Source organism: Macrobrachium rosenbergii, chromosome 18, assembly GCF_040412425.1.
Source record: "Macrobrachium rosenbergii isolate ZJJX-2024 chromosome 18, ASM4041242v1, whole genome shotgun sequence".
Classification (NCBI taxonomy): domain Eukaryota; kingdom Metazoa; phylum Arthropoda; class Malacostraca; order Decapoda; family Palaemonidae; genus Macrobrachium; species Macrobrachium rosenbergii.
Window position 1 is genome coordinate 30,906,734 of NC_089758.1, and position 22,428 is coordinate 30,929,161.

At 38.0% G+C, this 22,428-nt stretch overlaps 2 protein-coding genes across 2 annotated transcripts in view; both read right to left on the minus strand.

Moving 5' to 3' along the window:
* The window catches only part of LOC136848257 (probable G-protein coupled receptor No9), a 561,772-nt gene that overhangs the window by 223,217 nt on the left and 316,127 nt on the right, over positions 1 to 22,428 (minus strand). The gene's annotated exons all lie outside the window — the stretch shown is intronic.
* Positions 1 to 22,428, minus strand: part of LOC136848000 (ABC transporter F family member 4-like) — a 173,486-nt gene that overhangs the window by 8,338 nt on the left and 142,720 nt on the right. The window contains exons 6-7 of the mRNA XM_067120011.1: positions 11,152 to 11,280; positions 4,265 to 4,373 (exon numbers count right to left, since the gene is read on the minus strand). Coding sequence (XP_066976112.1) covers positions 4,265 to 4,373; positions 11,152 to 11,280 — 238 coding nt within the window. The remainder of the gene's footprint in view (positions 1 to 4,264; positions 4,374 to 11,151; positions 11,281 to 22,428) is intronic.

A 22,428-nucleotide genomic window follows, 5' to 3' on the forward strand; every position in this document is an offset into this window, starting at 1 on the left:
TAGTAAAACATTTTATTCAACTGCCGTGAAAAGCTTCTTAAGGGATTAATTACTCTTTGCTGAGATAAAAAAAAAAAAAAAAAACGTTTGTTTTGCTCTTGCCAAAAAAAAAAAGAATAAGAAATTTAAGGCAAAAAGTTTCAGGGAAAATACTTTTGAGAGGGAACATAAACAAACAGGTAAAATATGCGCCGAAGTTTCTTCGGTGCAGTCGAGTTGTCTGTACAGCGTATAATCAAGGCCACCGAAGATAGATCTATCTTTCCGTGGTCTCGGTATAATGCTGTATGAGCCGCGGCCAATGAAACTTTAAACACGGGCCGGTGGTGGCCTATCCTATATAATTTCCAGATGCACGATTATGGCTAACTTTAACCTTAAATCAAATAAAAACGACTGAGGCTAGAGGGCTGCAAATTGGTATGTTGATCATCCACCCTCCAATCATCAAACGTACCAAACTGCAGCCCTCTAGCCTCAGTCGTTTTTATTTCATTAATGTTAAAGTTAGCCATAATCGTGCTTCTGGCAATGATATAGAATAGACCACGACCGGACCGTGGTTAAAGTTTCATGGGCCGCGGCTCATGCAGCATTACACCGAGACCACTTAAAGATTGATCTATTTTCGGTGGCTTTGATTGCACGCTGTAGCGGCTGTACAGAAAACTCGATTGCGCCGAAGAAACTTCGGCGCATTATTTAATTATATTTATTCATTTATTCTTTATTATTGTGTTGCTTTCATCGTTATTTCTTTGCCCCAAACCTCTCTTGTGGTTCTGTGCGACTTCAAATTATCCTGGGACTCGGGATAATTGAAACGACGCAAAGTAAACAAACGAGAAATGTAGATTAGAATTTTTATTGTCCAGATAATAGGTCAGATATTACGACAGAATGAAATTCTCTCTCTCTCTCTCTCTCTCTCTCTCTCTCTCTCTCTCTCTCTCTCTCTCTCTCTCTCTCTCTCTCTCTCTCTATTGAGTTTTCATTGTCAAGAAAGTAGGTCAGATTATTACGAGTGAATGACGGTATGACAGTCTCTCTCTCTCTCTCTCTCTCTCTCTCTCTCTCTCTCTCTCTCTCTCTCTCTCTATTGAGTTTTCATTGTCAAGAAAGTAGGCCAGATATTAAGTGTGAATGAAAATTCTCTCTCTCTCTCTCTCTCTCTCTCTCTCTCTCTCTCTCTCTCTCTCTCTCTCTCTCTCTCTCTCTCTCTCTGTTTGTTTGTGTATCGTGTGTGTGTGTGTGTGTCTGTCTCTCGTGTTACCCCTTATTGCAGGACTCGCCATTCCTCCACGGGAGCAGGTGGCGCACTGTCAGCTGTCAATATTGTCCGCGACTAGATCGTCTTGGAGGCATTGTCCTCTGGAAATTCCAGGCTGCTGGAACCACTATTGTCTTCCTCCTCGTCCAGCACGGTGACCTCACAAAAATATTAATAAACCCTTTCCCCAGTGACCTTACAGATTATATATATATATATATATATATATATATATATATATATATATATATATATATATATATATTATATATATATATATATTTATATATATTATACATATATATACATATATACAGTATATATATTAATTTTTCTTATTTTAATTTTTTTTGTCATAGATTTTGGGGGGGTAAATTGATAAGACAAGACATGCTAAACAGTTTTATTGATTCTCTTAAAATCTGACATTTACTTATTTTTGGTTTCCTTCATAAGAAATAATCACCATTTCTTTATTAATGCGCCCAATCATTTTTTAAAAATATTATTATGCTCTTTATTCTGTTGAAATGTCTTCGTAAAAGCGTAAGTTTAACAAATGATTTTGTGCATCCAAATGTTACGTCTCAGCGAAAAGGCTTGATTTTGTGGAAATGATGAAAAAGGAAAATAGAAAGAAAACCTCTGTGCAATATTCCCTTGCCCCCCTCCCTCCCTCTCTCTCTCTCTCTCTCTCTCTCTCTCTCTCTCTCTCTCTCTCTCACACACACACAGTTTTTGTCATGAAAATAGGTCAGTCACCACGAATAAAGGAAAATCTCTCTCTCTCTCTCTCTCTCACATCAGCCTTTCCCCCAGGCAGGTTGAGACCAGCTCACTGGATACCGGTATCAGATGACAGTCAGTACTGCCGAAAGAGCGAGCGGGTGGTATACGGAATTGGTAAATAAAAGGGGAAACGCATTAACTGGAGTATGAAGGACAGAAGGGGAGACAAGAGAAAGAGAACAATAAGCGGCGGGGGAAAATAAAAGGCGCTAAAGTAAAAATGGAGAGCAAACAATCAGTGCTAATGAAAAGAAGACTTTATTGATAATGAGGAGCAGGGGATTATTCTCTCTCTCTCTCTCTCTCTCTCTCTCTCTCTCTCTCTCTCTCTCTCTCTCTCTGTCCCCTTTTTCACTAGGTACTTGGGGTCCTGTTTTATCTGGGTTCTTGCTGAGTTACGCTGGTGTGATGGTTTGCTGTAATATCAGTTACGCTTTCAGTTAGGGACAGTTAGGGAAATGCCACTGCAGTTTCAAGAGAGTGCTTTTAGTTTCTGTTTTTGAGTTGTGATATCACCACACACACATACATATATAGATATGTATGTATTTATATATATATATATATATATATATATACCTACTGCTTCTTCAGTTCTTCGTGGGGCGAGCCGGTAGAGTTCTCGGCTAGCACTCTTTTAGACGCGAGTTCGAGTCTCCGACCGGCCAGTGAAGAATCAGAGGAATTTACTTCTGGTGATAGAAATTTATTTCTCGCTATAATGTGGTTCGGATTCCACAATAAGCTGTAGGTCCCGTTGCTAGGTAACCAGTTGGTTCTTAGCCACGTAAAATAAGTCTAATCCTTCAGGCCAGCCCTAGAAGAGCTGTTAATCAGCTCAGTGGTCTGGTTAAACTAAGGTATACTTAATTTACTGCTGCTTCTTTCGACCTTTTATATATATATATATATATATATATATATATATATATATATATATATATATATATATATATATATATAAATACTTACTGCTTCTTCTTCTTTCGACCTTATTATTCCCACTGTATAGCAGGGTCGGCCGCTCGAGTCACCTTTCTCCATCTATTTCTATTCCTTGCATCTTCTTCTTCCCCCAGTCCCACCTCACCCAGATCCCTCCTCACCACATCCATTCATCTGATCTGCTGACGTCCCACACTCCTCCTCCTCCTCCTCCTCCTCCTCTCCGTCACTGGCATGTTCTTAGCTCTCTTGATTGGTTCCACCTCCTCTCTTGTTATTACGTGGCCATAGTGTCCTAGACAAGCTTCCCTAGCCTTCTCCTTGACATTACATATACCACACATTCTTCTTACATCTTGACTCTCCCTCCTTTCCAGCAGTGATATTCCAGCAATCCATCTCGCCGTCCTCCTCTCGGTTCTTTCCAACAGTCCCTCCTCTTTCCTCTTAAGTGCCCAAGTTTCTGCTCCATTTAATAGTACAGGCCTCATAATTGTCGTATAAATTTTCACTTTGAGCCTAAATGGCATTTTCTTGTCTAAAACAACTCCAGTTACTTCCTTCCATTTTCGCCATGCTTCTTTCACTCTCTGTCTCACTGCTTTCTCAGTATCTCCCTCCTCTGGTATTATCGATCCCAGGTAGTGGAACTCATCGTTCTGTTTTATCACTGTGCCATCTTCCACTTGAATGTTTACGTCTTCATGTCCTTCCTTACTGCTACTGTGATCACTAGCTCTGTCTTTCCAGAGTTCACTTTCAATCCTTTCTTTTCTTGGGCGCCTTTCCTTGCTACAAACCTTTCTTGCAGTTCTTCCTCTGTGTCTAATATATTGACATCAATTCCCACGGTTCTTCGACTTTATTTCTAAGCTGTCGTCAACGGCTTAGACTCAAAGTGGAAACCTGTCAGGACCTACAGCCAGTATGTTGTTTCTTCACCAGCTGTGGTTTAGTTGATGGATAAGAACTATTCGTCATTGTAATTATTATCATATATATGTGTGTGTGTGTGAAAACTACCTACAATCAAGCCATCAGATTTGAACATAGGCTAGTATCACGAAACGTCAGAAGCGCAACGACAGATATTACTGCCTGCTCCCCATCAAAAAAAAAAAAAAAAAAAAAAAACCTTGTAAGGGAAAAGCATTTCCATGTCTTTTACATCTCCTCCTCCTCCTCCTCCTCCTCCTCCTCCTCCTCCTCCTCCTCCTCCTCCTCCTCCTCCTCCTCCTCCTGTTGATCACATCATGATACTGCCAATGCCAACATGTATTGACGTGGGAGTCGTCTTCTTCTTCTTCTTCTTCTTCTTCTTCTTCTTCTTCTTCTTCTTCTTCTTCTTCTTCTTCTTCTTCTTTCCGATCTGGAAACGATGATGGAACAACATTTATATTATTGCGATCATATGCTTGCGCTCGCGTTTGAACTCATGGCCAAGGATAGGACGGAATCATTTCAAGAGTATTCTCCCCACCCCCCCTTTTCTCCTCTTTTTTTATAGATTTTATAGATTTTTTTATATATTTATAGATATTTTTATAGATTTCATAGATATTTGTAAATTATTTTCGTGAACGTTTGCGTATTCTCCACTCCTTTCCCCCCTTTTTTTACTCTTATAGATTTTATAGATTTTTTATAGATTTTATAGATTTTTTATAGATTTCATAGATATTTGTAAATTATTTTCGTGAATGTTTGCGTAATCTCCACCCCTTTCCCACCTTTTTTTTTTTTACTTTTTTATAGATTTTTTTTATAGATTTTATATATATTTTATAGATTTCATAGATATTTGTGAATTATCATTTTCGTGAATGTTAGCGTATTCTCCACCCCTACCCCCCTTTTTACTCTTTTTTTTTATTGATTTTATAGATTTTTGAATAGATTTTATAGATTTTTTTTTATAGATTTCATAGATATTTGTAAATTATCATTTTCGTGAATGTTTGCGCATTCTCCACTCCCTTCCCCCCCTTTTTTTTTACTCTTTTTATAGATTTTAATAGATATTTTTATAGATTTTAATAGATGTTTTATAGTTTCATAGATATTTGTGAATTATCATTTTCGCGAATGTCTGCGCAGCATAAATTGGGCTATCTATATTATTTAATGGCCGAATCTACTTACAATTGCATGTAGAGAAATTCCCAAGGAAAAAATCTGTTTATTTTAAAATTTATTCTTAATCCACGATGTAAAAGAAGGTGTGTGAAGCCATTTCTCGTGTTATATTTTCTTATTTAATTGTAATTAATTACTTTTCTGGGGCTATATTTAGCGAATTTGCACTGGTTGGTGACCAAACAACCTTTGATGCCCATTCATACCTTTGAATTACGGCCTCCGTTCTTTTGCTTATATGTCCATATATTTATTCATTTATCTGTGAATGTACCACTACCCTAAAAGGATAACGGTAACATAAGAGAGGGTCGCGAAATTCGCAGCCCAGGGCACAGCGGATCCAGGGGGGTGGGGCAACCTGGGGACGTACCCTCCTATGAAAAATAATGACAAAGTACTGAAGGTTTAGATAATAATAACATAACTGAGGAATATAAAAATGGGAAAGTAATAGAAATAGCAAAATTTTGAGAAAAAATAATAGTAATAATAATAATAATCTTATTGATAATGATAATCGATTCGGTATTTCCTGGCGGAACAGGCGATTGCTGTCCATTTCATATATATATATATATATATATATATATATATATATATATATATATATATATATATATATATATATATATATATATATATATATATGAGAATTGGTGGCCCCATGAAATTTTCTAGGATCCGCATAATTAAACATGGTGCTCAATGCCCGTAGAGTTTTGCAGTTGCGCGCGAGTCAAATACTATGCGAATTCTGATTTTATCATGCATATTTAATTTACTTATACATACATTTTAATATCTGTATTAATTGCACACACTCAGCTTTATACATTGTCACTTGTTATCTGTTTCTGGTACAGCAATTTAGATTTTTTTGATTTTCTCCATTTTTACTAACAGACCGATGGTATTCTACATAAGAAGAAAATTGTTATGTCATGTCATGTCATTTTGTGTATTCAATAAGAATTTACGCTCATTTTCGTTTCTAACAATACAAACTCAGCCACGGTCCGGTGGTGGCCTAAACTGTTGGTACTATAGCGCTGCCAGAAGTAAGGTTATGGCTAACTTTAACCTTAAATGGAATAAAAACTACTGAGGCTAGAAGGCTGCAATTTGGTATGTTTGATGAATGGAGGATGGATGATCAACATACCAATTTGCAGCCCTCTAGCCTCAGTAGTTTTTAAGATTTGAGGGCGGACAGAAAAAGCTCGGACAAAAAAAAAAGTGCGGACGGACAGACAAAGCCGGCACAATAGTTTTCATTTACTGAGGCTAGAGGGCTGCAATTTTGTATGTTTGACGATTGGAGGGTGGGTGATCAACATACTAATTTGCAGCCCTCTAGCGTTAGTAGTTTTTGTGATCTGAGGGCGGACAGAAAAAGTGCGGACGGACAGACAAAGTCGGCACAATAGTTTTCACTTACTGAGGCTAGAAGGCTGCAATTTAGTATGTTTGATGATTTGAGGGTGGATGATCAACATACCAATCTGTTTCCGATGCAAATTAAGCTTCCCTACTCGCCCCATGTGGCTGTGCGATGAAATTATAAAGTCTAGTGGACAATAAAAAATAATAAATAAATATATAGATAAAGGAATTCATATATGTTGGTTTCTATACTGTTCGTTGTATTATTATTATTATAAATTTTTTTTTAAATGCTTAAGTTATGTTACGCTATTATTTTCGTTCTCTGCAATGGATTTTTGTAACTTCTCTTTTTATTTTCGTTTAGTTGTTTCGATTCAAGTAAAGACTGCAGAGATTACCTCAAGACATTACAACTTAGTGCCGTCAGTGCTCCTCATGCGGTTCACTGTACGCATTCTTAAGGTTCTTTGCTGCGTGCCTTCTGCCCCTTAGCTGCAGCCTCTCTTCCGTTCCTTTTACTGTACTTCCTTTTATATTCTCTTTCTTCCATCTTACTTTCCACAGCCCTCTCCTAACAAGTGATTCATGGTGCAACTGCTTTGAGGTTTTCCCTCTGTTACTTAAAGTTTCAAATCTTTTTACTCTCAAGTTTTGTTTCAGCGCTGAATGACCTCATTGTTCCCAGTGCTTGGCCTTTTGCCTAAATTCTATATTCCATTCAATTCAACATTAGTTAACATCATCATACTTAATTCTGTCACTGGCTGTCAAAACTAAATATTAATATTAATATGACCTCATTCGAGATGAGTGATTTTATCCATCGCTCTTTCTCTTATGGAATTCTCCTCTCTCTCTCTCTCTCTCTCTCTCTCTCTCTCTCTCTCTCTCTCTCTCTCTCTCTCTCTCTCTCTCTCTCTCTCCACATGCGATATCTGCTGTGGACTTGGTATTAATTCAAATATGGCTGTTTATTTTTCCCAGAAGAAACCTTGTCTCTTGCGCCTCGGAAATCTGCTTAAGTAAACTGATGCACATTAGGTGTAATCAACTATTCCATTTGGCTGAAGACAAAACTTTACTCGATTCTGATCCACTTTAGTGTTTCAGTCACGAATTCCTGCTCGCTCTCTCTCTCTCTCTCTCTCTCTCTCTCTCTCTCTCTCTCTCTCTCTCTCTCTCTCTCTCTAGATAATCCCTGTAGTCCCTTTTACAATGTAAGCCAATGAAAGATGAGCACATTCCTTAACTCTCTCTCTCTCTCTCTCTCTCTCTCTCTCTCTCTCTCTCTCTCTCTCTCTCTCTCTCTCTCTCTATGATGTCTTGATAGAAACAGGAAACGATTGGGTCTATAGAAGGCGTTATTTTAGTAATACATATTTTAAAACCATTACCAAAAAATAATAATTATTTTTTGTAAAAAAAAAAATATAAACACGAAAAGCATTTTATGGTCGTTCCTTTGTTATTATTTAAACAATAGTCTCTTAAAAGGGCTGGATTTACTTCTGTTGAAAATCCACAAACGAAAAATCCCGTTTCACGAAGGTTCCATTTGTTCCTTGTTAAGCCACAAATTTTTTATTCGCAAAATTCGCATATGCCAGTTGAGGGGGTGGGAGAGGGGGGTGGTATAGGATATGGAGGGGTGGAGAGCAGGGAGCAGGGCACATTATATGAAATATGAACAACGCCATTGTTCTCTGTATAATAAACAGCCATTGTCTGAATCCCAAGAACAGAGCGAATGAATGTTTTAAGCCAAAGGATGGAATTTGAATTGCTTTATCCCAGATGCCATTAGAATTGGCATTCATGTCAGCTCTCTCTCTCTCTCTCTCTCTCTCTCTCTCTCTCTCTCTCTCTCTCTCTCTCTCTCTCTTTTTATTGACAGAAAATTAAGTCGATATGAAAATCTCTCTCTCTCTCTCTCTCTCTCTCTCTCTCTCTCTCTCTCTCTCTCTCAGGCCACCCAGGCTGTGATTCAAAAGAAGCACTTTAGAATTTTATGGAAAACAAGTCGATACGGGTCAGTTCATCGCCCTACGCGGGATCAAACGAGTTCTTCTCTCTTGTGAGCGTGGGTAGAGACTGCCTTACAACCAAACAAACAAACAAACAAAAACATACAAACGAGTACTTAGCGTTTCTCAATGTTTGATGTAGTTTTTATGTTGTAGTTGTCGCAGTGAGCGAGAAAAAAAAAAGCCTTCCTCTGTTGCTGTTGTTTGTACATGCAAATGACTTAAAAGCATTATTCGCCACGAGTTACCGTGGCCAAAAGCATTTGGGAGGTGTTTGTTTTTCGTCTCGGGAGGAAAGGGAGGGGAAAATTCCCCAGATTTGTCGTCGACACGTGTCGGCAACTAATCACAAACATGTCACAGATATGTTGAATACACGTCAACGACTTGCTGGTAGCCCATTACAAGGCTTTATACGACGGCAACTTGTCACACACGTCACAGATGTGTTTGATACAAACCAGCGACTTGTTGGTAGTCCTAAACAAGTGCTTTATATGACAGGAACTTATCACACACACATGTCACAGATATGTTGAACACAAGTCAGCGACATATTCGTAGTCCAAAACAACTACTTTATACGACAGCCACTTATCACACACACATGTCACAGATATGTTGAATATAATTCAATGACTTATTGGTAGCCCAAAACAAGTGCTTTATATGATGGCAACTTATCACACACGTGTCACAGATATGTTGAATACAAGTTACCGACTTATTAGTCCCAAAACAAGAGCTTTACATGACTATCCAGCATTTTGCCGGAGACTCGTTCACCACTTACGGTCGTTGACTTGTTTTCAGCATGTTTATGATGTGTATCTGATATTTCTAACATGTTTATAACATGTTTACTGTAGTGTGGACACGGCTTAATGCTGTCGTTATCATCGAGGCCATCTTGTTTGTCCTGCCTGAATATTGCCCTAGGTACTTTGTTGTTGCTCTTTTCCAGTGTTCTATGTTGTAGCGTATCACAAGTCCCTGATCTCAGCAGTGTCCAATCCTATTCAAAATCCTATTCAGAATCCTATTCAGTCCTTCTTGTAGGACGATCTCAAGTAATCCGCTCTCAGCGCTCAGGGGCGGATCTTCAAACATCGTGTGAACGTCCCAGGCTGATGTGGCCAAGCAACCAATCCTCTTTCAGTACTTCTGGTTATTTGCAAATAGTATTGGAGACCTTTCGGTCTGCGATTCGTCTTCTGTGGGGGTGGCAACACCCTCCTTTGACCTTGGCGTTTGTGGCAGTTGGGTCAAGGTCAGTGCGATGCCCTAATAAAAATTTAATTTGTTTTTCCTTGTTTTATTTATTTATTTATTTATTTGTTTATTTATTTATTTATCACTGAAACCAAACCTTCTCACATTCTGTGCCACTGAGGTGTTGACAAAGTGGTGGGAGTGTTTGTCCTTCTTAGTTTTCTGAAAAGAAAACTATTGTGCCGGCTTTGCCTGTCCGTCCGCACTATTTTCTGTCCGCACTTTATTCTGTCCGCCCTCAGATCGTAAAAACTACTGAGGCTAGAGGGCTGCAAATTTGTATGTTGATCATCCACCCTCCAATCATCAAGCATACCAAATTGTAGCCCTCTATCCTCTGTAGTTTTGATTTTATTTAAGGTTAAAGTTAGCCATAACCGTGCTTCTGGCAACGATATAGGACAGGCCACCACGTCCGGCTGAGAGTTTCTTGGGCCGCGGTTCATACAGCATTATTTCGAGATCACCGCAAGATAGATCTATTTTCAGTGGCCTTGATTACACGCTGTTCAGAAAACTCGATTACGCCGAAGAAACTTCGGCGCATTTTTTACTTTTTTTTTTTTTTTCAAAACTTCAAAGTATGTTGTTTTGTAACTGTTTACGTGTAGTCTTTATGATCTCACGCGTGTTTATCGCCATAAATTATTGACACTTAACGTCAATTCATTACATACGAATACAGAAAAATAATGATTTCAGACTTCACATAATCCTTATCCATCGAACATCTCATGAAAACTATTGAAATAACTCGCCTCAATAAAAACCGTAATATGTTTTACCCCGAATAACAAATACAATGAAAACGAACTAAAGCAATAAAAATACAAATAAATCTGCGATTGCAGAAGAGCGCAAGGGAAAGAAATCAAGAATCCTTGAACTTGGGACCCAAGCAAGCGATTCCTCTTTTTCGGAAGAAGAATCCTTTCCCAGAGAGGAAATATCTAATATGTGTAATGAATTCCGGTCGAAGGCCTCCGAAGTATGCCGTTGGGGGTAGGGGGAGGGGTGTAGGGATGTAGGTAGGGGGAGGGCCAAGGGTTGGGTCTTGTTGAGGCACGCCCGGGGCTGAAAAAGATTTTTGGACGAAGTTCCATCGTCCTGGACAAAAACATTTTTACCACCCTTCCCCTCTCCCCTCCCCCAAATCCTCCTTCCCCCTCCCCAAATCCTCCTCCCCCCTTCCCCAATCCTCATTCCCCTCCCCCAGCAGCATCCCTGCTGGCTGCCTGGGTGGGTGGCCAGTCAGGATCTCTCTAGGATATTGGTATCTCCTTCGAGAGAAAAACATTCCTTTCGGCAGGGCCCTTGCATGCTTGCCTCCTCCTCCTCCTCCTCCTCCTCCTCCTCCTCCTCCTCCTCCTCCTCCTCCTCCTCCTCCTCCTCCTCCTCCTCCTCCTCCTCCTCCCCTTCTTCTTGCATTTTATCATCCACCACATCTTGTTTTTCCTTGAGTTGCCAAGTAAATGTTAATAAGGTTGTAAGAGTTGGGAAACGTATTTCCACGTATTGCAATGATGTTTTATGTAGTAACATCTGCTGGCCTCATTCATCTCATTTGTCAAAGTTCAGTTTTAAATCCACGGACTCTCTCTCTCTCTCTCTCTCTCTCTCTCTCTCTCTCTCTCTCTGTACACATATTTTAGTACATTTACCGTGTTTCTCTCTCTCTCTCTCTCTCTCTCTCTCTCTCTCTCTCTCTCTCTCTCTCTCTCTCTGTACATGCATACATATTACACATATGTATACGTTCATACAGTGTTTTATCTCTCTCTCTCTCTCTCTCTCTCTCTCTCTCTCTCTCTCTCTCTCTCTCTCTCTCTCTCTCTCTCTCTCTTTCTGTACATACATACTACATATATGTATACATTCATACATTGTTTTATCTCTCTCTCTCTCTCTCTCTCTCTCTCTCTCTCTCTCTCTCTCTCTCTCTCTCTCTACATACATACTACATATATGTATACATTCATACATTGTTTTATCTCTCTCTCTCTCTCTCTCTCTCTCTCTCTCTCTCTCTCTCTCTCTCACTAAGTCCGACGAAATTTTCTTGATTAAATATGCAATAATCGCCATGCTCTCCTAATGTCATGTTTCGTGGGTCGTCGAGATAAAATGTCCATTTTGCATGAGATTTCCATTGCAAAGTTCCTCTCCCCTTCTATATTTCATCTCCCTTTTGGCCGAGTTTAATTATGCCGTTACCCAAAAGAAGAAATGAAATGGAAAATGAACCCCATTAGCCTTGCATTCATTGCTTCTCTCTCTCTCTCTCTCTCTCTCTCTCTCTCTCTCTCTCTCTCTCTCTCTCTCTCTCTCTCTCAGTGACCACGCTAAATGGATTGCTACAACAAATAATTATTATTATTTCAAATAAATATTAGTTGAATCTCTCTCTCTCTCTCTCTCTCTCCCTCTCTCTCTCTCTCTCCCTCTCTCTCTCTCTCTCTCTCTCTCCCTCTCTCTCTCTCTCTCTCTCCCTCTCTCTCTCTCTCTCTCTCTCTCTCTCTCTCTCTCTCTCTAGTGACCAGAGTCAATGGATTGCTATAACAAATAATGATTATGATACATTCGGTTCTTTCTAATGAATGTTAGTTAACCCCCCCTCTCTCTCTCTCTCTCTCTCTCTCTCTCTCTCTCCAGTGACCACCAGCAGCCCTTGTTTGCTCGTAATCTTTCCGTGATTTAATCATCATCTCAGGCAGCGGCCAACGAAGCTCAAAGCATTTGCTCTTTTGTTAAAAACGGAAAGAAAAATTCGCGGGATATAATTTACCTGCAACAAAATAACTTTTATCATTTCTTGATTCAGTTGAGATTAGTTTGCAGTTTTGAGTTCATAAATATCTCGGGGAAGTTTAGTTCGCTCGGTAAGTAATGGCCCTCATGCATGCAAACTCTGTGGTAAAGAACGAGACCGTGTTCAGATTAGACACATATTTGTAAGCTTGTTTATATTGAAGTGTTTACTGTATAAACTTGTCTTAATAATGATTTAAGTTTTTCGTGTGTTTTATTTTTGTGTATTTTATTTCTTTAGTGCAGTGATTCTCTAACTGGGTGCCGTGGCACCACAGACAGTGCCTACAGTAGTGGTGCCGCAAGATTTTCGTGAATTTTGTCTTGGCTAGGTCATCTCAATGAACATTTGTAAAAAAATAAGTATGCATTAGTCTCCATATCATTATTATCAGTGTGTCTACTCTAATTATGTTTATATCTAATTCTTCTGATATGCTCTTTGTTTTTACAGCATATTTATGCATGATTTTGGTCTGAGTAGGGATAATAATTGTATTAATTAAATAAGAAGTTAATTCATGCGATATGGTGGAGTGGTGAATATATTACATGAGTTAGAGTGTCATCGCTAAAAAAAATGATTGAGAACCACTGCTCTGACGTGTCATAATACTGTTGAAGAAGACAGTGACATTTCCCCCGTAGAGAGATAGCGCCGTCAGTGCACCTCACACGGTACACTGTAGGCATTACTGAAGGTACTTGGCAGCGTCCCTTCGGCCCCTAGCTGCAACTCCTTCCGTTCCGTTTACTGTACCTCTGTTCATATTCTCTTCTATCGTACTTGCCCCCAATCCTCTCCTAGGATTAATTCAACATTACTTTCAGCGCTGAATGACCTTATAGGTCCCAGCTCTTGGCATTTGGCTTAAATCTTGTATTTTAGGTAAAGTAAGGTTTCAGTTCATTTTTCTTTTACACACTTTAAGCATTCCTGGTAAGCTTTTGTAAATTGCTTGTTTAAGAGTTGAGGCGTTTACAGATTCCAGAGTAACAGACGGAATACGATGGGAATTTATTTTTATCAGAGTATGAATTTGGAATTATTTGTTCGAAAAAAAGACAATATATACGTATTTATATATATATATATATATATATATATATATATATATATATATATATATATATATATATATATATATATATATATATATGTGTGTGTGTGTGTGTGTGTGTTGGTATCTATTATTACTGGTAAAAAGAAAGTACTGTATTGGTATGTGTTATTACTGGTAAAAAGCAATGTTCTCCTGTACAAAAAAAAAAAAGAAGAACTCTCCCATGCATATTGATTCAACAGAAACCCATACCTATGCAAACAAGATACCACCTTCAAAATATATGTGGAGAAAAAAGTGCCATCCTATAGCTGTACTCTTGGCACTGGTGCCAACTGGCACAGAATGAAACAAATGTTAGCTTTCCCTTTGGTTAAAAAGAAAGTATTATTCTTTAGTACAAGCACCTTGTAATACGCGGATTCTGGGGTCGTTTATCAGTGTACTAGAAGACTCCGTGTTTGCCAAACCTTCGGAAAAATAAACACTGGCAATGCTATTATACTCTTGTTTACGTACCCGGGAACTTCGCTTCTTCTTCTTTTTTTTATGCTTCATCGAACTCTTCATTTCCGACAAACATTAGTTTTTAGTTTTCTGTAAAAGAAAACTATTGTGCCGGCTTTGTCTGTCCGTCCGCACTTTTTTTCTTTCCGCCCTCAGATCTTAAAAACTACTGAGGTTAGAGGGCTGCAAATTGTTATGTTGATTATCCGCCCTCCAATCATCAAACATAAATTACAGCCCTCTAGTCTCAGTAGTTTTTATTTTATTTAAGGTTAAAGGTAGCCATGATCGTGCGTCTGGCAACACTATAGGTGCCAACAACGCAGGTCACCACCGGCCGTGGCCGAAAGGTTCATAGGCCGCGGCTGAGAGTTTCATGGACCGTGGCTGAGAGTTTCATACACATTATACAGTGTACAGAAAACTCAATTGCGCCGAAGTTTCTTCGGCGCATTTTTTGTTTGCTATTATTCCTCTCTCTGGGGGAATGTTTTTTACTTTTGCTGTGAAAAGGGGAAAAATTCATTCCTCAGATACTAATGCAGTTGCCGACTGGATGAACGTTATGTAAGTTTTTCACTGTAGACACGTGTGTGTTTTTTTTCGTTCATTTTATTGGGCTGGGCTGTTTTAGTTCATAACTTAATTTCTCACATTGTTTGATTAATGTTTATTAAAGAATAGTCTTTGTTTTTTTTGTTGAATATTGAAGTATCTATCAAGACTGATGAAAACGTTTCATTATGTTTTATGTATACACATACACATATACAGTATATGTGTGTGTATGTTTATATATATATTCCTTTATGTTAGTAATAACCCTCGCTTTTGTGACGCCAGTATGAAGCAAAAACAAAAACGGATGGAAATGAGAACTCTCATGACCGCGATGTTGGGACTTAAAAATATATCCCCAGTCTTGCAATAATGAGGTGACTAAAGCGAAAGGAATCTCTGCAACTCAAGTTGCACTCTCCGTGGAACCAGTCTTGCAATAATGAGGTGACCAAAGCAAAAGGAATCTCTGCAACTCAAGTTGCACTCTCCGTGGAACCAGGAACAAGTTGGGTGTGCCTGGGATTACACCTAAGGCGTTCCGCGCTAAACATTATGCGAAAGTACCCAGCGAGTTCTAGTCAAGTTTCTCATCTGCTCTGATGAATTTTAACCAGCTGATGATAAACGTGAGCTCGATTTTTTTTTTTTATGTCATGTCAGGTCAGTCTGGCTATGCGTTGATATTGTTTGTGAATGGGACCTGTTGTGGTAAGATGGAAAGGCGTTTCAAATTATGTCTAAAATTTTTTATGGCTGTGACCTGTGATAAGGCAGAAAGGTATTTTCAGATTATGTCTTCTGTATTGTTTAGGACTGTGTCCTTTTTCAAGATGGAGAGGTGTTTCGAATTATGTCTTCGATATTGTTAATGACTATGACCTGTGGCAAGATAGGAAGGTGTTTCAAATTATGTCCTCAACAATGTTGATGACTATAACTTGTGGCAAGGTAGGAAGGTGTTTCAGATTATGTCTTCAGTATTGTTGATGACTATGTCCTGTTTCAAGATAGGAAGGTGTTTCAAATTATGTCTTCGATATTGTTGATGAATATGACTTGCGGCAAGATAGGAAGGTGTTTCGAATTATGTCTTCGATATTCCTATCTTGTGGCTAGATAGGAAGGTGTTTCAAATTATGTCTTCGATATTCCTATCTTGTGGCTAGATAGGAAGGTGTTTCAAATTATCTCTTCGATATTCCTATCTTGTGGCTAGATAGGAAGGTGTTTCAAATTATGTCTTCGATATTCCTATCTTGTGGCTAGATAGGAAGGTGTTTCAAATTATGTCTTCAGTGTAGTTTATTCCTATGACCTGTTGCAAGATAGGAAGGTGTTTCAAATTATGTCCCCAAAATTGTTGGTGACTGTTATTGTGGCGAGATGAACAGTTTTTCAGACAAAGTTGCTGTACGTGATATTAAGCAACGGAGACTAGTGGTCGTTTCTATAGCATCTCAAGTGCAGGAACCTTCATTGCATAAAAGAAAATCATCTTTGATCCACACACAAGAAGAAGAAGAAGAAGAAGAAGAAGAAGAAGAAGACGAAGAAGAAGAAGAAGAAGAAGAATCAGGCTAACAGAAACACCAAACAAAGAAGGGGTCTCTAAGAAAGGGGGTGTGAGAGAAGATGCAATAAAGTACAAGAATAATGTTTAAGCCTATTACCTCGACAGATGGGGGGAGGTAAGGATCCATCAACGGGATAAAGAGAGGTAGGAGAGAGGCAAAGGACTCCTAGGATCCTTACATTGTCCTTAGACGCCAGGTGTAAGTGCTCATCGTGGCTGGCCAAAGGATCTCTAAAGGGTCTTTACTGCCTATGAGATGCTCCTTTGGTCGGTGACACTCTCTAATGGAGCTCAGCCAAGGTTGTTCATATTCTTTCTTTACTGCACACACACATACACACACTCATGTGTGTGTATATATATATATATATATATATATATATATATATATATATATATATATATATACATACAGTATATTTATATATATGTATATATATATAATTATATATATATACGTATATATAACAACAACAATAGTAATAATAATAATAATAATAATAATAATAATAATAAGAATAATAATTGTTATCACACTAATAACATATATATGTGTATATATATATGTATATGATATTACTGTGATAGCAATTATTATTATTATTATTATTATTATTATTATTATTATTATTATTATTCCGTAAACGCAAAGAAACTATTATTGCAAATTCACTCTGCTGTATTGTAAGACGCTTCTTCTTCACATATCCTCGGAGCAGAGAGAGAGAGAGAGAGAGAGAGAGAGAGAGAGAGAGAGAGAGAGAGAGAGAGAGAGAGAGAGAGAGAGGAGGACGCCTCATACTATTTCTTGGCTCGTGACATTTGATATCTGAAATTGTCCCATCAAGTATTTTTTAGGGGGGAATGGGGGCGGCGACCCTTTACCTCTTTCGAAATGCGCATATGCACTCTTCTGATGTCACTTTGCTTTTTTTTTCATCTTTTTTATTTCTTGTTTACTTTTTCTTTGTTATTTGTTTTCCTCTTTTATTCTTTTTTCCGTTCGGCTTGAGTTAAACGCAACGCTTCTCAGGGATGCGTAAACATCTTGGGAATTCTTGTATTTGCTTGTGAATGGGTATGTCTGTATGTTTGTTTATTTATTGTATTTGTAGAAGTACCCATTTGTTTGTTGGTGTGTCTCGTACACACACACACACAAAACACACACACACACACATATATATATATGTGTGTGTGTGTTTGTGTGTGTTGGTTTGTGTTTATACATTTGTGTATAGTATTTGTGTGTATATCTGTTTATGTATATATATATATATATATATATATATATATATATATATATATATATATATATATATATATATATATACACCCAAACTATCATTTCCTTACAAAATAAACACTCCCAAAAATTTATGATTCACTCTGCATCTGAAGATACACTACCTCGTTTTGAAATCCACCCCCACCTCAGGTTTTTGCCCTCTCTCTCTCTCTCTCTCTCTCTCTCTCTCTCTCTCTCTCTCTCTCTCTCTCTCTCTCTCTCTCTCTGTGAGGGTCTTTGTTCACTGCATATAAAATGTAAGATGATCTCTCACTCAATTTGTCTGGGGAAGCAGATTATGATCTTTTCGTTCCATTGAGAAATAAAGACTGCTCATTAATTCCGAGGACCATCAGTTTGTCCCGTCTCTGTTACGCAACACGGAGTTATTGACCGCGAGCTGACGAAGAAAGGCAGGTCGCGTTCTGGACTCTACGAGCTGATATCGCATCATCCCATCGCAGCTTGCTGTGGGTCCTTTTTGACGTAACGTAACGCTGTCTCTACGAGAATTCCTGGACCAGATAATAATAATAATAATAATAATAATGCTAAGAAATTCACAATCTGGTGAATAATAATAATAATAATAATAATAATAATAATAATAATAATAATAATAATGCTAAGAAATTAACAATCTCGGAAAATCAATCTGTGTAACAAAAATCCACAATTATATAGTAAATATATTAGTATTTAACTTATGTACTATATAATTGTGGGTTTTTATTACACAGTAATAATGATAATAATAATAATAATAATAATAATAATAATAATAATAATATTCTTTTTTTCAGTTCAGGGCCATATACTTGGAATATACGAATTAGAGGCATTACAATAGATACACACAATCTAGATAGACGAGATGAAATGATAAAAATGGTAATTAACAATATCCCCACGGGTGCTACAGTAGTTGCAAAAATAGTAATTATATTAAAGGTAGTGACAGTAACTAATATTGAGAATAATAGTACAAATATTTTTCAAAAAATAATAACAATTGCAAACAGATTGCATACAAATTTTGATTTCAAAATGACTTTTTTTTATCACGAGAATGAAGTTTAACTCTCTTTCTTTCGTTACGTACGAGCGCGAGGTCTGATGACGTCACGCCGTCTCTACGAGAATTCCTGAGCCATATTTTGTTTTAAAATGTCTTCAGAATGACCTTCTATCAGAAGAATGAAGTTTAAGTCTTTTTTATTTTTGTGCTTCAGGAATCAGGAATTCAGTTTCAGTCGTTGAGCCTTTTTGTGTTTCAGGAATCAGGAATTCAGTTTCAGTTATTAAGCATTTTTGTGTTTCAGGAATCTGGAATTCAGTGTCAGTCGTTGAGCCTTTTTGTGTTTCAGGAATCAGAAATTCAGTTTCAGTTATTAAGCCTTTTTGTGTTTCAGGAATCAGGAATTCACTTTTAGTTATTAGGCCTTTTTGTGTTTCAGGAATCCGGAATTCAGTTTCAGTCGTTAAGCCATTTTGTGTTTCAGGAATCAGGCAGTCAGTTCCAGTCGTAAAGCTTTCAACGCATGAGAAATTTAGTTTTGGGAAGATCTGAGCTTCGCATGCTGTTTATTGCGGTTTTAAACTGCCTTGAAGCAAATTCCTGAGATGTATGCTAGTATTGCACCAGCCCCGGTGACTTGCTATTCCCCTTGCAGACCTACCTCCTCCTCTCAATTTCCTTTCCAGCGCTGAATGACCTCATAGGTCCCAGTGCTTGGCCTTGGGCCTAAACTCTATATTCAACCCGTATCCGATGCTGACCCAGTCAGTCAACATATTTGTCCTTCAGACTAAAATGTACTGATCGACAATTTTTTTATGGCACAAGATTAATCACCTGCCGTTGGTTTAGCGACACCACGATAGCTGAATGATTTTGATGGCTACATGCATCATTCAAGTGATTATCTGGTTATTGATTGTCAAGAGAAGTTAATGAAAGTTTGTAATGCGTGGATGGAAAGTTGAAAGTTTCTGCACCTGACTACACGAGAGAGTAGCTTGAGAGTTTACTGGGTAATTTTGGGGTATAACAGATAAGGAAATTGCCCGGTTGCATTTTCCCGAGATGTAACCTAGTACGGGACCTTTCCCTGAAAAAAAAAACGGGACCCCCATATCTTAATAACTAACCATAGAATTTTCTTGAAAATTATCTCCGTACGTTTCCCACCCCAAATTATTCTAGAGCTATTTATTTAACCTACCTTAACCCAACCTAACCTAACCTAACGGCATGGCAGAAACACCGGGCTGGTTTTATCGAAGGGGAACCTCTTTATGTTTCCCACACCCAAATTATTGTAGAGTTTTTAATCTAACCTAACCTAGGGGCATGGCAAAAACACCGGGCTGGTTTTATCGAAGGGGAACACATGTATTGAAGTGGGTATGCAGAGACGGAGAGGCTAAATCACGTATTATAGCAGAGGCCAAAAGCAAACACAGTAGAAACCCAAATAGCTGATTTAACCCGAGATTGCACTTAAATATGGATCGTGGGTAGACCCAACCGCTCTCTGCGTTATAAACATTCGAAGCTAATATCGAGAAATAAGATATTTTTTGCTCACTTAGCATTTTGTTTGGACAAGTCCTGCAGTAGAGAATTTAAAGAAGGATCAAGTCTTTTATGTTTTGAGTATGTCTTCGCCTACAGTCGTACTGGCCATGCAAAACTATGCAAATGAGGTGATGACTTTTTCTGAATGGGGGAGCACACTTGCGCCTCCAGTATTTCGAAAAGTTATTTGATTACCTCTAAATCATATATAGGAAGAAGTAGAAAACCTTTCCCCTTAGGATGATGACTCTCTCTCTCTCTCTCTCTCTCTCTCTCTCTCTCTCTCTCTCTCTCCTTTCTTTCAGACGAGAGTCTAATGACATTGAATCAATTATCATCTCATTATGGCTGTTGGAGAAGAACCGTCAAAGTTTATATCAAAGCTGCTCCTGAATGAACGGAATCAGGATGGAAGTCACAAGGGAGAGAGAGAGAGAGAGAGAGAGAGAGAGAGAGAGAGAGAGAGAGAGAGAGAGAGAGAGAGTAAAATTTTGTTTTCGCCTAAAACTATATCTGTCGACGAGTTCAGTTTACATCCGTGGAAGCATACATTTGTTTGCTTCACCTAGAGAGAGAGAGAGAGAGAGAGAGAGAGAGAGAGAGAGAGAGAGAGAGAGAGAGAGAGAGAAAGAGAGAAAGAGAGAGAGAGAGAGAAAATTTTGTTTGTTTCTGAAACTTTCTGATGTTGAAGCGTGTGCTTTTGCATGCGTGAAACAGTTATTCAAAAATAATATATATATATATATATATATATATATATATATATATATATATATATATATATATATATATGTATTATTTATTTATTTATTTATGTGCATGCCAAAATACTTGGGTATATTTATCAGTGTATGTGAGTGGCTTCATGTATAAATGAATTTTATATTGTGTATTTAAATATTCACTGTATTTATGAATTTTCTGTCATTCATTTTCTCTTTTTTAATCTAAGTACTTTGCAAGCAAAATCGGAACTCGTGTTTTTCATGGAAAATAACGTGTTCATTATATATCGCTTTAAGTAAAATGATTAGATGTATCTGTATTGGTGTTGAATGCCATGTTATATATACAGTAAGTCAATAATTTCCTTTGAAACTTTACTGACACAAAGTCATTATTTTCATTATCTTTTAGTTTTCTGTAAAAGAAAACTATTGAGCCGGCTTTGTTTGTCTGTCCACACTTTATTCTCCCCGCACTTTTTCTGTCCGCCCTCAGATCTTACAAACTAGAGAAGTTAGAGGGCTGCAAATTGGTATGTTGTATGTCCACCCTCCAATCATCAAGCATCCCAAATTGCAGCCCTCTAGCCTCAGTAGTTTTTTTAAGATTTTATTTAAGGTTAAAATAAACCATAATCGTGCTTCTGGCAGTGACATAGGATAGACCACCACCAGGCCGTGGTTACAGTTTCGAGGGGCGCCGCTCATACAGCATTATACCGAGACCTCCGAAATGGATCTATTTTCGGTGTCCTTGATTATACGCTGTAGCGACTGTACAGAAAATTCGATTGCGCCGAAGAAACTTCGGCGCATTTTTTACTTATTTTTTTTTTTTTTTATCTACATTCGATAGTTCATGACATCGTTAACTAGATAAGAATATTCCTTACTCCTTTCTGCTACTGAGATTATTTTTTTTATTTCACTAATTGGAAGTAATTCCATTAAAAAAACTGCAGGAATGTCTTTTTCTAAGGAAAAAAAATGTAATTAAGATAGATCCCTGACCTGCCTCAAGGAACTCATTGTGTTAAAAATGATAATTACAGCAGAATTCCTTCCGTGAAGAAGCCTAGAAAACCTTTTGATGTTGTTAGCCTGAATAGGTAACGCGATTAACAGAGGTTTTCAAAGAACGACAGAGAGAGAGAGAGAGAGAGAGAGAGAGAGAGAGAGAGAGAGAGAGTTAACCCTCTAGTGAATTTCCCTTTGTCATGAGCTGGAGCTTCCATAGAAGCTGATTGATTGGGTTCTATAAACTAGCACTGTAAAAATGAGAGAGAGAGAGAGAGAGAGAGAGAGAGAGAGAGAGAGAGAGAGAGAGAGAGAGAGAGAGAGAGAGAGAAACTCTCTAGTGGATTTCCCTCTGTCATGAGCTGGTGCTTCTAGAGGAACTGATTGACTGGGTTCTATAGACTGGCACTGTCAAAATGGAGGTGCGTCTGTTGCTCTGAATAAGTCGAAAGTCGTGATGATTCCATTTCAAAAAAGAT